Below are 14,856 nucleotides of genomic sequence, written 5' to 3' on the forward strand. Positions count from 1 at the left end.
CACACACACACACACACACACACACACACACACACACACACACACACACACACACACCGTGTCCAGGCAACTCGATAGACTCAAACACATGCAGAGATCCCTCATCTTCTAACAGTCAGATGGTAAAAAGAGAACAGGAATAGTCTCCTGTGGGTAGCATGCTGATACACACCTGCTCCACAGTGTGCACATGTGCTTGTATATCCGCTGTATGTAGCTCATCCATAACACAGAACTGGGTCAGACACAGAAGCTGGATTAAATTGGGAAAATGTAGAATACACTGCAGGTTCGTACGAATCCCAGATTGGCTGGAATTACTCGGCCGATTTGTTCTCTGTTAGCAAATGAAATGTTTTTTCCACGCTCCGCTACAGTGTGACCTCTGACTGAACCAGGGCAACATTAATTCAATCAGAGTTCTGCTGCAGTGTGTGGTAAGACATGAGCTACTAAACCCTGGAGAGAGGTCAACTTCATGCAAATATATCTGCCAGTCTGTATTTCAAAATCTTATATGTTTTAACCATCAATGAGACATTAAAATTACATAGAAGAAAATCAGCAAGAGCATTTATGTTATATATTTAGTTGTGAATAACTTCATCAAAATAATCAATTTTAAAAGAATGCATGAATGTTTAACAGTTATTTCAAGTCATTAAAGTCGTATTCACTAATGCAAAATAAGATTTCTTTCATTATTATTTCTTATTACATTTTTAACAGCTTTGCAAAAAGTCGCAACTGATATGTTTGCAAAACAATGTTATCTTACTTTAATATGTCGCCACTAATAAGTCTTTGCATTGTACTCATTCGAATGTTTGATTGTCGAACATTTCATTTCAAAATGTTCACAAATTCTAATATTGTCACACATTCTCGAACTTACTCCTCAAAATCTTCAACGCCCACAAATCCTAGAATTCCAGAAGCACCTCTCTATATTTCTTCATCCTTCTTGTATCTTGTATGCAATTTTCTTTAATTTATCATTCTGTATTTGACAATAATTACTTTTCCTTATGGCTATTTTATGATCCAATGAGATGAAGTGTTGAATTTCTGTCTGCACAATTAAAGCATATTTATTGCTGAAGCAGGCAGTTTACTAATAAGTTACCTTTAACCAAATCTCCAAAAGAGACAAACAGCTGGCATTTATTAAGTTATGATTTATGCTCAGGCCTGATCAGTTGTTAAATAGTTACAAAATCTGTCATTCAGTTCCCAAAATCCTGCTTAATCTTTTTGTGCACAGAACGTGCCAGCCCTCTCCGTGGTGGTCCGGTGAATTTTAATAGCAGCGATGGATTAAAATTGATGCGCTGCTGATTTATTGATGATAAAGTTTTACCCCGAGTTTGAATGGATCCACTTGGGATTCTGGAGATGCGTGTATAGTTTTGTCAAACATCACACTTTATCATTTCATCCTCCCAAACAACAACATGAACCTTATTAATTTAATGGCTGTTTGCACAACTGAGCTTTGCAGCATGATGCATACTGATCAGGACATTATGTGCAGTTGTGTGAAGGAGGAGACAGAGAGGCGCCAACAGAACAAGCTGGTCCTCCTAAATTTCACACTTTGGCAGCTGCATCAAGTAAATGAGGTAGTAGTAGGTTTAACGGCAGGCACACTGCATTTCACCAATACAGCTAAATGAGAATGAGCAGTTTTTGGATTTTAAAATTAGTTTCCTGTGGAAGAAAATAAAGGTGCTTTTCCATCCTGCTAAGTCTCTCATCCTCGTGTTCTCTAATTTCACTCCTGATTGTTGAAGAAATCAACTGGCTTAGCTACATCTTAGAAGATGATTAGAGGAGAAGCAAAGGCCACATGACAAAACTATTGTTTAAAACTGTTTTCAAATATTTTAATGTGCAGGATTCTGAATCATGAATGAATCATGATTGATTCAGCGAGAGCTACACCTGCCAAATGAAAAACAACCCGGCTCATTCCTCCATCTGCCTCCATTGTATATGTAACTATACAGTATGCAGAGGAAGATGTGTGTGTGAAGAGCAGACTGTTGAAAGGCAAAATGTAACATTTACTGGCTTTGAGACATTCACTTGAAATAATTTCTGTTTCACAACTCGATCAAAAAGCAATATTTTATCCAGTCCAGACCGTTTTGACAGAAGTGGAACATCTCACAAACTTTACAACACCGTGCAGCAGGCCGACCTACTCGTACAACAGCTTCATTTGTAACCCACGCAGCAGCACACACACAAAGAAAATGTTTTCCATGTGTTTACCTTGGATTGCACATTACTACTCCAGTCCTAAATGGTATCTGCTTGCACCTGTTTGTCTGTGTTGACCTGCCAGGTAAGCAATGGAGCAGAGCAGCCCAGAAAACAGCAGCGCTCCGACCTCAACGTCCCCCTGGAGAACAACAACGTACCAGAGGTAAGATGTTGCAGGATATTCCCTCGCAGTGTTTCTTTCATTGTCCTTTATCCGTTGTAGGTCATTTGCTCTCCAGACGGATTCCATTGTGTTTATGTATGTGCGCGCCTGTGCGAGCACATGCATGCATGTAGCCGTCTGAATAAATGAGTAATTGTGTAATTACAACCTCGGCTCGTGTCCTCGGCTCACGGCGCGATAGCATCCTGGTAAATGAGCTGCGTGTCTGCTCGTGGTTTTATGAGAGCCATTTTTCACTGAGGTGTCTGTGGCCGGTGCCTTCTTTGCAGGCTCCGCCCACAACTCCGTGTCCTTGAGCCGGGTAAACTTTCTCAGTATGTTAAGGACTCCGCAGACCTCAGTGGGATGAGTGTTTGAGTTTGCTGAATCACCACGCAAACCTCGAAGGCAACCAGCGCTTTTCTTTTCTGCAGCTTACCTTCCCTCTCTCTCGGATGCCCTCTCCTCCAACTCCCACAGCATCGTCCGTGTGGGAAGTCGATAAGATAACAGTTTGCACTCTCACACTTTTACAGTTCTCTTGAGCAAGGTGGACATATGGAGTTTCTGCAGCGATAGAAGTTTCACTGTATAAATGGTTGAATCGCAGAATAAACCACAGAACAAATTAAATATTTATGATGCCTATTTTAAACGTCAAAAAGATTTTTTTCCTTCTTTTTGATCAAAGGTATGAATTATGATTATTCATTTATGTTGCTGCCCCAGCCTTGTCTTCAGTTAGTTTTGATTCTCATGCTCGTGCATGACAGGTTCATAAATGTTGCCTAATCTGTGTCATTGATGTTGTAAATGTTGCAACGGGTTTATTTTAATGCCCAGCTCCCACGTCGAACCCCAGTTTACCTGCTGAGGAAAACAATGTTGATGCAAGTGACGGGAAATTTATGAAAACACAACACACCGTTACTACTCTAGTATCCTATTAAACATGTCACTTAAACTTTTGATTTTGACATTTTGGCAGTTTGGGAATTCTGAAATATCAGAAGAGAAGTGGAAGCTCCACAACACATGCATGTAGTTAGGGAATGAGACACTGATCACTATAATTGTTTTGCGAGAAAATACACTGCGAAGGTAATTGTCAGCTTGTGAAAAATGTGTGAATCTGTATACCGTACTCATGAACAACACATGTCTGAAGTGTGGAAAGCCAGAAATCAAAATATTTTGGAGTTTAGTGTTGACATGGGTGCCGGTTGTCTAATTACAAATTCTATTAGATTCCATTCAGGAGCCATGATGTAAAGTACATCTGCCTGAACCAGTTAGCCGTAACAACTTCACCCATACAACTGTCAATCAATCAGTCACTCAATCAATCATTTCTTCCGTGTTTTGATATCCCTGTCCACCACAATGTCTCCCAGCTGCACTGAGCAGCTTCCAGACCAAACATGGGGTAAACTGTTGGCTGTTCTTGGTACGCCTCCAATCGGAGGTGACCAGGAAGCTCAATTGGACCCTCCTCTGTTCTGAAGATTAAAACCTGCCACCCTGTGGACAGAAGAAGCCTGCTTCAGTTGCTTGTGTCTGCAGTGTAATTCTGTTGGTAATGACTGCATGTTGGAGACTCGTGATCGAGCCGAAAGGACGACATTGTCGTCAAAAAAGTAGGGACACCAACTTTCAAGCTCCCCTTGTAGGTCCCGATTCACTCAGATTCTGCATAAAGTGATCTAATTTGCACGCCTACACAACTAGAATCACTTTGTGTGCCTTTTGCGAGTGATTCTCTAAGAATAACACCATGAGTGACATCCTTTGCAAATAAATGTTTCATGTGCTATTCAACCATTTTTACAAGCGAAAGATCTGCTGGAAACGTATTGCTTTTGTAATGTTTTGCTCGTCTTCATGCCTGGATTGATTGGATATTGAGCTTCATCGGAGTCAGAGATGCTTTTGGAGGAAGTTATTTAACATATTGGAGCATTCCGACAATTATATTTTATCAATGTAACATGAGAAATGACCGACACAAAGTCAGAGTCAGTATGAGTCACAACACAGAAAAGCCTGTTCACAGACGTTGTGGTGAGCCAGCTGAGAAAAGGCTTCTCAACTCAATAACAGCAACATCTCTGTTGACGCTTCATTTGTTTTTGCACCACCTTTGATAAACAAAAGTAATAATTAACAACACAGACATTTTCAGATGTGATTAATCACATTAACCTATGAGCATCAAATGAAGCAGTATCTTGCATGCCTGACAGTCCATATTCATGAAGGCAATCACTTTATAAAATGTGTTGTTTTACATTGTTATTGTGCACTAACGCATTTTTATTATGTGTTTTTATATTGATAAATCTCACAACATCAAGCCCATATGGTTTAACATGTTGAAGTTTGCTGCTGCTGTAATGGAGATCATGTGCTGTTTGAGTCTGGTATTTTCAGTGTAAGCAGGAGATTCCAGTCAAGCTCTGAACGGCACAAAGAGAGATGATGAAAACTTCATGGAATTTAATTTAATTTATTGGGAAATATTTGGTTCACTGTAAACCTATTCCCAAACAATTATCTCTATGCTGTTTCTGTCTTCCAGCCAACAAAGAAGGTTGCCTCATTCCCCAGCTTCGTCGACGGTAAGTTAATCTGCCGGCCCACCTGTTTAGTGATGAAATCAAAATATTGTAATTACATGGAACACGTCCAAGTATCACTTTGCCTTCAGTCTGTTCCTCACACGCCTGATATAACTCTTCCCGTGCTATTTCCCTGCCTCTCGGCAACTGCTAGGTCTAATAATGCGCGAGGGCCTCGGTTGCCCGTTAGCTCCTTCAGATCATGACAACGTATTGTGCTCCGAAGTGGGTGTCTGAGAGTCCACATCTCCATATCAGAGGCGCAGATTAATCTCAGCTCCCACCAGCTTTGCACTTCCATCAGCTCGCAGTCTGCAGCCATCTCATTGCTCAGACATGTCGAGGCTATTATCGCCATCGCTTTATCTCCAGAGCCCCAGTGTTTGGCTCTGTTTCTTTGCACAGCGCATCGACTGCAGTGAACAGAACACACTCTGAGCCACACACTCAACCCTTCCTGTCCGTGCCCGCTCTCTCTTTCCCTGGGTCCTCCTGTTAATCACGCTCCTCTCTGCCTCTCCGTGGCCCAGTACCAGGACCCTGCGAGCCAGAAGACCTGATTGATGGAATTATCTTTGCTGCTAACTACCTGGGCTCCACTCAGCTGCTGTCTGAGAGGAACCCGTCCAAGAACATACGCATGATGCAGGCCCAAGAAGCAGTCAGCAGGGTCAAGGTATTGAAACGCACTCCCACCGTAGCCACACACACACACACGCATGCACACATACACACACTGCTTATGCTGAATTATTGGCCTGAAGAACTCCACGTTCCTGTCATATTGTAACCAAGGAATGACGAGACGATTTAGTTCATTCAGAAAAATGACCCTCAAAAACATTTTTTTGTTCCTCAGCGTTTCCCTTTCAATATTCCCCACAATCTTTTGGTCTTTATAGTTTCCTGAATAAAAAAAAAAAGAACAAAGCAAAGAACATCAAGCTCTTGCAAGAATTAGGTGCTGTTGCTTTCCGTGGTGAATACTGCTCATTCGATAATGTTTCTCACGTTATATCTCCAAGGAAAGATTCATTTCTGTAAATTCAACAAATGAATGAGACTCTGCTTTGAATATTTTATCAGTTGTAGAGAATAGTTATTTTTAATTCATGTCCAGTTCGCTCCTGATAAAATTTACATGGAAATTAGTGTTGCTTGCTTCTACAACAAAGCATTATAGTAATATATTAGGCGTGAGTGGTCTTTTAGGGCAGCTAAAGAAATAGTCTAGATTGGGCTGCAGGGTTGAGCTTGACACAGCCGGCCCGATAATGGCGCCGCTGGCATGTGAACCTTATATTCCCCTTGTTGACACTCGCTCCCTGCTGTTTGTTAATATTGTTGTGATGATAATGTTCCGGCGTAGTTTCAGAAAAAAAATGCTGCGGATGGTACAAGTGCTGCATTAGAGCTCTCATCTCATGGTGTTTTTTGAAGACCGTTATTGCCTCATTCATCACTGCGTTCGTATTTATGTTTGGCTTCAAAAAGTTTTCCCCTGCCAGGAAAAGCTAATTATTGTTTGTTGTGGGCTTGAAGTCCTTCTGTCAATGAAGAGTTTAATCAAAAAAAGCTGTCGTGATGTGACGACGTAATGTAGAACCGAAGCTTCAGGGCATAAATGTTACCCAGCGTCAGTCTGAGAGTAGTCACACTTCATAGTTATATAGGTGGCAAGAGAAAGAGCACTGTTCTGTTCTCACTTCACCCTGCACAGTTGCTTTGCCTGTAAAAGAAAAAAAAAAAAAAAAAAAGGAAAAGTCTAGTCAGGGTGAAACCATGGCAACAGTTAGCTGTCATCTTTTAATGGCCTTGCCTCATCGGTACAGGTTCACTGAGCGAAAAGGCATCCATTATCTCCTTGATTTGTCCCTTGTGTGCAAATTATTAGCCGTACAGCAACCGACACTTAAACTCTGACATTCAGACGGACACAGCTGGTTCCACATAAGCAGGATTACACATGCAGCGTAGTCCAGTCACACTTGTATATATCTGTTCCGGATCAGCCCAAGGAGACACTCATGTAGTACAGGAACATGCCCTGTAGTGCTGAACTGATCGGGAAGCAGCTCGCGAGGTGAACCGTATCCGTGCCGTGCCGTGCAGGTTGTTTATGCAGATCTGTTCGGCATGATGTTCCCTCTGTTTGATGTAATATTTATAAAGCCCCCTCCCCTCGTCAGCTGCGCTAACGTCTATCCCCCTCCCTGCTCGGCTCCTCTTCAGCGTCGCAGTAGACGTTGCTCAAAGTCTCAGATGTGTGTCCTGCGTGAGAGTTGATTATGGAGAAGGAAACTTTACAAAATGAAAACTTAAAAAAAAAAAAAAAAAAAAAAGTCTCTCCCCTTTGGGCCGTTATTAATGCCGTCTTAGTGGGTACAGCTTCACACAGCGGCTCAGCCAAACATCCAGTTTTTCACTCGGGAACGTGACGTCGGCATCATTTCCTCGTCTCACATCGAGATGAAGACAGAGCCGGCAGCTCCGCTGGAACTCTGAAAAAATAAGAAAATAAAAGGGCTCTTGTGAAGATTAAACCCCAAAGATCACTTCACAAGCCGCACCAGCGAACTCCTGATCACACACATTAGCTGTGAGAAGCTGCCTCCGTGTTGACGTGAGCTGGTTTTGCTTTTAAACATGGTGACTTGACCTTGTTTTTTTGTTTTTTGTTTTTTGTTTTTTTTTGATGCAGCCCAGAGAACAAACCCCAAGCACACAGTTTAAATCCTTGCTCAGGGCTTAATCTGCTCCCCTTCCAGCCTGCGTGTTGTTGATTGTTTTCCATGACTTCCCCCCTAATAGCATTGAGAGTGTGACATGAGCGTGGGAGCCGGCGAGAGCAGCACCCTTGCTCTCAGACCTAATCCACACTTTGTAGCGGTTGGTAGCCATATTGCTTTTAGAGAAGGAGCCGCACCATCTGTTTTTATTCTGGAAATTACTTTGACTGCAAAGCTGACTCTTGGAATGTAAAACTGATAAAAACAAAATGAATAAACATCCAAAACGGCTCTCGATCCCGCGGGCAGAGCTGTGTCAACAATACAGAACAGTGTCGGTACATGTCTGCACGCTTTTGGTTTGCTGTGTTTCGAAGATAAAGAGCAATTATTGCCCTCTGTAATTGCTGTTTTGGTTTGTATCTGATAACCAGCACGGCTGTGTGAAACGCTATCTCCACAAACACACAGACGCATTTACAGTCGCACACAGACCGTCTCCTCCCTTCCCTCCCGTGTCACTCTCCCCGTTTGTGAGAGCGGCGATAGCACATCAGCCGTTTGGTTCTGAGGCTTTACTGTCTTACCTTCTTTTATTTACCTTCTTTATTCCCTCCTCCTCCTCCTCCTCCTCCTCCTCTTCCTCCTGTATCTGCTGACCTTGTCCTGTCCCAACGCCTGCCTGCCTGCCTGCCTTCCTGCCTTCCTGCCTGCCTGCCTGCCAGAGGGTACAGAAGGCTGCCAAAATCAAGAAAAAGGCGGTGTGTAATAAACAAAGCAAAAGAAAGACCCTTTAGCCTTTTTCCCGCTTACACTCTCACCTTTCCTTTTTCATTTTTTCTTTTTTTTTTCCGTGTGTTTTGCCTGTCTGTGTATCCTCTCCCATTTGTGTCTCACACTGTTTGAAGTTCACGCGCCAAATTCTTCCTCCAAAATATCAAAAGAGAAACATGCTTTGGTTTTTTTTTTTTTACCTTGAAGTCTAATAGTGTCAGAATATTGCAAATTGTATTTATTCAAGATCTTTTAGCACATTCACGCACTCGGCACAGCAGAAATGTTTATGTGAAAGGGAAGCGGAAGACATGGCAGCAAGACGCCCATTAATTATCTCCAGACTGTTCAGGCTTCAGATTCTGTTTGTATACTGTAGGTACTTATAGTTATTAGCTTGTGTCAAACTATGACATTAAAAAAATACAATTTTGACATCATATCACGTTGAACTTGAAATTTTGATATTAAACTATCTGTATACTAATTCCCCTTTCTCAGTGTATCACTGATTTAAACAGGCTTTTTGGCTTTTGTTTGCTGTGAGGGAACTTTAATAAAATGTACCTCATAATAGAATTCCAATTCCAGTCACAATTCTTCTGTGAAACTGCAGAATCTCCACCTTCACAGATTCGTAATTATGTAACTCAGGATTTTCAGCAATTTCAAATTTCTGGCAACTCACCAGCACCTTTTCCTCAAATGCAAATAAGGCCAAATAGTCTGAGAAAAGAGGTACAAATGGATAGTTTTGTTCGTGCTGCAAGGACAGCAACTAAATGAAGAGCAAAACTCAGACCACTGGCTGTAATTCAGATTTACATTTTTTGTTATTTTCATATGTACTATTTGCACTGTTGTTGCCCTCCAGTAAGCAACACAATTGTTCATTTAGCAAATATGATTCAGAGCCGGTCTAATTGTTCCATGATCACCATGAATTTCCACAAGCTGATATAAACTCAGTTCTTCTGTTGTTCCTTTGCTCTCTGGTGACACAGAGGAACAGATAAACAAGTAATCTACACACAAAAAGTAGGTTTTTGTTGAGTTCAGTGCTTTTTTTTTTAACAACTCTTCTGTGCACTGAATCCTACATAATTGGAAAGCCGATCCAGTTCCCATTTAAATACGACCACGTTTGTAATGAAGCTGTATTTACAGGATGAGCAGTAGAGCTGAGTGTGTGGGTTGCCACCAGAAAAAAAATAGCCAAATTCTCTCTTTGGATGCCAAACAGATTTTCCTTTTTTTTTTTACTATTAGCTTTTGTTTTGAGCTTCCGGTACTCTGAGGTCAGGGACGGGCAACCTTTTTCACCTTTAGGGCAGAAATTATTTATAATGAGGGGCCAAATCTTGATCACCTTCTCCAAAAACATGTTGGAATTGGAATTATTATATATAAAGTAATTAAAAGGACTATTGCATTAAATCCAATTTACCTTGAAATATACTCTAGAATGCAGTACTTTGTAGTGATTTCAGTTGAAATGGAGTTCAGTAACCATCATCATCATTTTATTTTATTTTTGCTGTAAAATCAAACACTGTGGACCATTATGCGTTAGATTTACAAGACATATTGGGTGAGAAATTGGCAGCACAAGGCCGTGATGGTGAATGCTCATCACATAAATGAGTTAGTAGGGGCGGCAGAAACTCTGATGGAAGACTGGAATGAAGTGAAGGAGGAACACACAAAACAGGAATTAATGCTTTTTTTGTTTGTTTGTTCAAATCATTCAGCACTTTATGTGTGCCTTCATTCAGTCAGAGGGAATTGGAATCAATTGATGATTCAGTTCAGCAGTTATTATGTGAAATATTCAAAAACAACAATGTGTGTTTTATTTCTCCATCCACATTGCCTTGTTTTAAATGCATGAGGCAGCGTTAATTAAACTAAAACAAATAGAATTTTATTAGTCTGCAGCATTCGGCGATTAGAGGGAAATGTGCGCCGGGCCTGTTCTGCGGCGGAGCCGCGCCGCTCTCGCTGGTGTAACAGCCAGCTGGTGAAGGTTTAGCGTTAAGCTGTTGCTGGTGTCCGTGCCAGCTCGCCGTCCTCGTGCCAGGACAGTCGATGTAAACTAACATCCCCGCCACGCACTTTCTTTTTCTGCCCTCCTCACCTCACCTTCAGGCCCAACAGCCCTGTCCATCTAACACTGAGCCACACCTGCGTGCATGCTGCGTTCTGTATGAATATCTGATATTTTGGGATGCTGACAGAGACACAGTTGTGTTTACCGTGAGCGGTTAACTTATCTACATGGATTTTTTTTTACAGTCAGTGTCGGCAGGGGGGTGTGTGTTAACCGCTTTCTCTGGCTTTATGTTTTTTATTTTTTTTAGAGCGCAGATGGAGACGCTCAAACCCTCACCGAAGTCGATCTGTTCATCTCCACCCAAAGGATCAAAGTCCTCAATGCAGACTCACAGGTACGCTCTTCGTCTTTCTGTCCAGAGGTTTCTGTTTTCGCTCCGAAACGGCTCGTCCGCACGTCAGGGGAGCGTCGTCGTGTCGTAGCTGTCATAACCCGCGGCTCCGCCGTCGACGCCAGCTGCACCGTCTGAAATCCCAGCTATGATTGTTTTCTGTTTAATCTCCTGACGTCACTGCGACCTGCGTCCTGCGAGCAGGAGCAAAATCTGCCGAGCTTTAAAAATGTTTTCCTCAAACATCTGTGCGCTGTTGTCTTGTCCCTTTTGTTTTTAGTATCGGGATCCCGCTAACGACCACATCTGTCCTCACTTAAACCATTAAAAGCCTGTTAAAGGCACAAAGGCGATTACGTCCACAAGTACAAGCACAGCCACTTTTACTCGGCACAGATTGTTTTACAATTACAAAAAGTACTCAGATCCATTAAAAAAAACCTCCAATCAGTATCATGTTTGAACCATATTTATTTGTTGTATACAACAAGATAAAAATGATCAAAGCACATTTCTCAGGCAATCAATAAATTATGCTTTGGTGATTTGCTTTGTTTTCACGATATTTCCACACCGAGTTGAACCAAATTGAGATTGAACCTTTATGAACTTGCATCTTTGCAGTTTCACCTTGAAATCCTCTCTGGGAAGCAGCGAGAGTTTGTGACAGAAGCAGGAACACTTCAGAAAGCTCTGCAGTTTTCCAGATCATGAATTTTTTTGTGCTCGCAGCACCACTTAAATGTATATGTGACGGATGATTCATGTGCAGTATTTCAGTCTGAGCTGCTGTCTGGCCATCTGAGCAGAGTGTCAGTTTGTGCGCGTGTGGGTAGCCGCCTGGCAGAAAATAACGTGCTGCAATGCAGCGTCTATCTTCCTGCCTTTCCATCTGGCTGAGAGAGACTCCGAATGAAACGCCCTCGTTTTAGCAATTAAAAAAACTCACTACTGCTTTCACAGCTCTGAAGGTGGGCTGCAACAACAAGGCTAATTAGGCTCACGTAATAAAACCGGCGCACGGTTTAATGAACTGAGGGCAACTAAACTAAATCGAAATTTCGTGTTATCATAAAAAAAAAAAAAACATGAAGAAACAATTTCTTTCCAGGAAAAAAAGAAGAAAAAAAACACACAGATTTGCATTTGAGGTCTCAAGCCTATCACAAATATTGCCGCATAAAATCTTCATTGTAACATAAGATAATTATTAGGCTGAGCGCACAGACATGATTACACAGTTCAAATCCCTTTGTTTCATCAGCACAAACAATCTGATAACACACCTCCCTCCAATTTCTTATTTATTTATTTTGTGGAACGTCTTCATGACTGTGGTTTCGTGTGGTGGAATCATCGGGCTCCAGATTCGAGTTAACGTTCAGCCGCTGACATGAGGAGCAGCGGGCTGCCGTACCCGGGGAGCTGCTCAGTGGCCTGTCAGCAACGGGAGTCAAACCGGTGAACTTCAGCCTCATGGCTGCCACTACTCCTGGAACTTGTGCTTGATGTTTTAAGTCATTTCCCTCTTCTTCTCGGATTTATTGTTTATTGTTCTCTCTTGTTTGGTTTTATCACCACACTGTGAAACAGCCTGTATGAAGTTTCATTGATTGATGAATTGATTGGAAGATGAAAGCAGTGCGTTGCTTCTAAAGGCCGGCGTTTCTGTTCAACCTGTTCACAGGAGACCATGATGGACAACGCACTCCGCACCATTTCCTACATCGCCGACATCGGGAACATCGTGGTCCTGATGGCGAGACGCCGGATGCCGCGTACCGCCTCACAGGACTGTATCGAAACGACGCCCGGCGCCCCGGAGGCCAAGAAGCAGTACAAGATGATCTGCCACGTCTTCGAGTCTGAGGATGTAAGAGATGGAAATATTTCAGATTCACAAACCTGCTGCGCCTTTTCATCTGAGGAAAGTTAAAGGTCGCGGGTCGTATCCATGACAGGATTGAACCAAGTGTTCTCTGCAGTTTGTCTCTGAGATTACATTTAATTGTTTCTCCTGAGTTTAGTTTTGACATTTGACCTGAAAAGCTTCACATTCCTCCAGATGCTGCCGCTGATATATAGAAATTCTCAAACTGTTGTCGTGCACCATGTTTGAACCGATTAGAGCGATCCACTGATGTGCAATAACATAAATTGGCAGCGCGCGTCTGATTTTGGATTCTTTTCCCCCACATGGAGTTGCTGCTTGCCTCGTTGAAGCAAATTCGGGAAGACTTGGCTCGACGAACAATGTTGCTCTAAGGAGCCAGCGACTCAGTCTCCGTGCCAGTTTGTACAAAAGGCTGGACTCCAATCTGTCCCCTCTTCATCTCATTTTGCTGCCAGGTTTTAAAGGCCGGCCAGAGTTATAATAGAACCATTCAGCAGCAACTTATAAACTGTTTCCGTTACTGTGATGGAACCGACGAGTTTTCAATCTATTAGTCAGAGAGGAAGAAATAAGCATGCAAGTATTGACTTGATTGTAACAATCCAACATCCTCCTCAAACCATTTTGTAAACAAAATGTTGATTGAAGGCATTGTACGTCCTGGACGGTCTGTCAGCACATCACAGGGCAAACGCACCTAGAAAAACAGTCTTGTTCACGAATCAACCTAAAATACTTTTTTTTTTTGGACCAAAACAAGGCTGTGGTGTTGTGACCTCTGATTTAAAACATCTGTTTTTAATTACAAATTCAGGGAGGAACTTGTGCTTGAAGACATTCATTTTTAATAGTAAGACAAAATAAATGTTACCTTATTTCCACTAAACTTCATTGTGTTGTAATATTATTTTTGACAGAGATAAAAAATAATTTCAAATAGATGTCTTACTTTTTCCCCTTAAACTGTTCCACCTTCTAAAACCGATGACCGACACTTGATCAGCTGATAATGTACATCGTCTCTTAGCGGCATTAGGGACAGCCGACTTTGTGTAGATTACATTTTTCTGCCCATTATCTTTATTAACCTTCACTCTTCCTGACAGAGAGCAGGAAAAGCGAAGGCCATACCCTATTTTTCCTTGTCTACTTATTCCCTCCCTCTCACCTTGGGAATTAAAGAGCTTCTGGCAGTGCAAATTGCTTTATATAATGCTTCAACCTCTTCTTTCTCCACTCATTGCCTCTAATATTTCATAGCAGGAAAGCTTTTTTTTTTTTTTTTTTCTCACCTTCTGCTTGTTTCCGAGCGCGCCGGCTGGACGTCACCCCTCCTGCTTGGTTTTCCGTCCGCAGGCGCAGCTCATCGCTCAGTCCATCGGCCAGGCGTTCAGCGTGGCCTACCAGGAGTTCCTCAGAGCCAACGGCATTAACCCCGAGGACCTGAGTCAGAAGGAGTACAGCGATATCATCAACACGCAGGAAATGTACAATGATGACCTGATTCACTTCTCCAACTCGGAGAACTGCAAAGAGGTCAGTCTGCGTCCGATGTGCACTTTTTCCAGGAACAGAAAAGAAAGAAAGAAAGAAAAAAAAAAAAGACACAAACACAGTGAAACATTGCACTCGTGCTGCAGGGCCATTGCAGAAACACACAGCTATATTCGCTGTTAACTAATTAGACAGATTAAGAGGCAGATGGTACAGTAAAATCTACTCAGAGCATGTCAGCTCCAGCTTTTTATGTTGTAGCGTCTCCTCTTTAGCTAATACTCTGCCCTCGGAACATTACTGCAGGCTCTCTGAGAATTAGAGACCGTGAAACCGTTTCTGCTCTATGAGCAGCTGCCATATTAGAGGCACATCAGTAATTTGTGGTGATGGGAAACCTGGGCTTTCTTGGAGCACTAAAGCTTCCTAACCCTCCTAACAGGGCTGAAAATAGACGGAATTCTTCAGGCGT

The 14,856-nt window shown here is 42.3% G+C and overlaps 1 protein-coding gene across 1 annotated transcript in view; it reads left to right on the top strand.

Moving 5' to 3' along the window:
• The window catches only part of apba2b (amyloid beta (A4) precursor protein-binding, family A, member 2b), a 57,057-nt gene that overhangs the window by 39,143 nt on the left and 3,058 nt on the right, over nt 1–14,856 (top strand). The window contains exons 4-10 of the mRNA XM_030094465.1: nt 2,351–2,431; nt 5,010–5,049; nt 5,580–5,725; nt 8,504–8,539; nt 10,913–10,999; nt 12,684–12,869; nt 14,247–14,426. Coding sequence (XP_029950325.1) covers nt 2,351–2,431; nt 5,010–5,049; nt 5,580–5,725; nt 8,504–8,539; nt 10,913–10,999; nt 12,684–12,869; nt 14,247–14,426 — 756 coding nt within the window. The remainder of the gene's footprint in view (nt 1–2,350; nt 2,432–5,009; nt 5,050–5,579; nt 5,726–8,503; nt 8,540–10,912; nt 11,000–12,683; nt 12,870–14,246; nt 14,427–14,856) is intronic.

This window comes from Salarias fasciatus, chromosome 1, assembly GCF_902148845.1.
Source record: "Salarias fasciatus chromosome 1, fSalaFa1.1, whole genome shotgun sequence".
Classification (NCBI taxonomy): domain Eukaryota; kingdom Metazoa; phylum Chordata; class Actinopteri; order Blenniiformes; family Blenniidae; genus Salarias; species Salarias fasciatus.